A 2,545-nucleotide genomic window follows, 5' to 3' on the forward strand; every position below is an offset into this window, starting at 1 on the left:
GTCTTTCAACCTGAAAAAAAGAGAATTTGCAAAAGTTATGCTGTGACTTCAGAATAAGTGACCCAACATCTATGGCACTAGTCCAGGACTCAGGGGTTTAATTTCCTACTTGATATCACACTTCTTGTGCGACCCTTGACGCAACTACATTTAAAAGACCAATCTCGTATTGTTTTATTTTCCAACTGAGAAACAGAAATACAGCTACTCCTCACTTAACATCGTAGTTACATTCTTAAGAAATGCAACTTTAAGTGAATCCAATTGCATCACAGTAGTTACCTACTAGCAGGCGACCCAAACTGCGTTATAACTGAATGTTGCGCGACTTTAAACAAGTATGTTCTCTAATAGATCAGCGACTTAATCACGAAACAATGTTAATCAGGTTGACGTTAAGTGAGGAGTGCACCAAGGTGCGCACCAGTTCAAGGCCCAACAACTCAATACTGAGGTGAAACAGTGGTAGTGGATGAAGGAGGAGATCAACCTGGGGCTGCGAATCCCACTCCCCCATGCAACCACATGCCCTCATTGCCGAAGAACATGTGTATCCAGAATCGGACTCTTCAGTCACCTGAGGACCCATCAAGCCTGATGCATGTAATCCTCGACTCCAAGGGACTGTTGCTGCCGCCAAGGAAGTGAGGAGTTCCTGTAGTGAGTCCCTACTCCACAGTAATACTGAGAGGCTAAGTAGATACATGAAAGGTTGTGAGGCACTCTGATACTATGGTAATAGAGACCAGATAAATACTCCAAATCTAAATATTAATCTGGCCTGGGATTGTGACTGCCTGTTAGTTTGAAAGCCCTTGCAATATGCTAGGTACTAGGCCAACATAAATAATAAATACCTCATAAAATAATTAAAGAAATGCAGTGGGACCACTGATAAGCATATCACTGTGTGGTAATTAGGTATACCTGCTCAAGTTCATAGGCTTTGGCTTTATCCTCATCCCGGTCTGCATTCTTCCGATAAGCCATTCCCAGGCCCCATACAGCCAGAATACTGTAGATGTTGTCCCGGACCCAAGCATCTTTGTGGTCAACGCTGGCTGAAAGCAGTCCTGTAACTGGATTCTAATGAAAGAGCAAACAAATCCACAAGTATTGTCATTTTAAAGTCAATTTACTGAACTGCAGTAGCTCTTTCCATATCAAACGATGACAAAAACAGCACAAAGACACACCAGACCTCACACTTACAATTTTATTGTACTTTATGACCATTCACAAGTTTATAGTGGGTTTGAATTGAGATCTAAGAGTACCATTACTAGAGTGAAAGGAGAATCTATTTCAAAGTTAACAGCTGAGCAGTTCTCAGCCTACCCAGAAGGATAAGATGGGCATGCAAAATAGTCAGTTCTATCTAGCAATAGGTTGTTTGAAATAAAACTAATTATATGGCATGGCAGCATGCTCACATACAGAACAGGCAAGCGGGTGATCTGGTATCCATGCTTAAACGTGTAGCTGCCTTGTCGCGTGATCTTGAGACGTCAATTAACTGCTGTTTCAACTCCCAGAAAAATATGAAAAGTAATATTTACCTAATATACCTCACACAGGGTTTATGATCTCTACATTATTAATGTAAGTAAAACCTTTCCAGTCCTCCCTTGGAAAGTGCAGAGAAGAAAATTATTCAGATTAATTATGACCATTATCTATGCTGCCTGGAGAGCACAGCTTTCAAGCAGTTTTGAGCAACCTCTTTTGCTCCAGCAAAACATCTATTACCTTTCTAATTTTTCATTTCACTATGAACTTCCTTCAGTTTGTCACCATGATTTTTAAAGTTCCCAAAGCTGCTCAAAGGAAGATCAGTGAAGACATAGGTGGTAAGTTAGCAAATGTTTACAGGCTTAATATGTATTACTATTATTTGGATCCAATAGCACTGCAAGGCCTAAACCAGGGCCTTCTGGATGTACAGTATACATCGATTGAAAAAATGGTCCCCACCCAAAGAGTTTACACTGCAAATAATAGAGGTTTCCCAGAGTGAGCAAACCCTCTGGTGCTTTACACACTTCCATTCATTTTATGGAGTAAGGCAGTCACCCAAACACCCAACAAGGACTGCCCGCTGAAGGCATTCCTAAGCAAGACAAGCAAGATCAGAGGAGAAATTGCAAAGCAAAACACTGAAGAAACCTTAAGTCCAGTTTAATTTGAATAGGAAGAACAGCAATTCTTAAAGGCAGATGCCATACTTCTCACTTACTTAGGCAGAGACTTACAATAAAAGGAACTGCTCTGTAGCTGTAATTCTAGCACTGCAGAGATCGCCCAGCTGCCTGAGGACAGCTTTTATCCCCCCTGCCCAGAGGCTCCATTCTTGGCCTGGTGCCAGATGTGCAATGGAAAAGGCTTCCTGCCACTATGAAGGATATTTCTGGGGGGGAAGAAAGCTATCCTTATAAAACTGCAGGAGACCCTTCAGCTTCCGGGGTCTGGGCTGTTTTCACTTTTTGCAAGACTGCACAAACAAAAAAACCAAAACAACAACCAGCAGTAGTCCCAGCTTTTCTAA

At 41.7% G+C, this 2,545-nt stretch overlaps 1 protein-coding gene across 4 annotated transcripts in view; it reads right to left on the reverse strand.

Moving 5' to 3' along the window:
• Nucleotides 1–1,620, reverse strand: part of PHKA2 (phosphorylase kinase regulatory subunit alpha 2) — a 76,855-nt gene extending 75,235 nt beyond the window's left edge. For 2 of the 4 annotated variants that reach the window (XR_002098957.1, XM_019524829.1), the window contains exons 1-2: nucleotides 1,560–1,620; nucleotides 928–1,086 (exon numbers count right to left, since the gene is read on the reverse strand). Coding sequence is in view for 3 of the 4 variants with exons in the window: in XM_019524829.1 (XP_019380374.1) it covers nucleotides 928–990 (63 nt within the window). In the remaining variant the exon portion in view is untranslated. The remainder of the gene's footprint in view (nucleotides 1–927; nucleotides 1,087–1,559) is intronic. The other 2 variants (XM_019524828.1, XM_019524827.1) reach the window with 1 other exon arrangement.
• Between the last annotated feature and the right edge of the window lie 925 nt (nucleotides 1,621–2,545).

Source organism: Gavialis gangeticus, unplaced genomic scaffold, assembly GCF_001723915.1.
Source record: "Gavialis gangeticus isolate Ggan-Ray unplaced genomic scaffold, GavGan_comp1, whole genome shotgun sequence".
In the NCBI taxonomy this organism is placed as follows: Eukaryota; Metazoa; Chordata; order Crocodylia; family Gavialidae; genus Gavialis; species Gavialis gangeticus.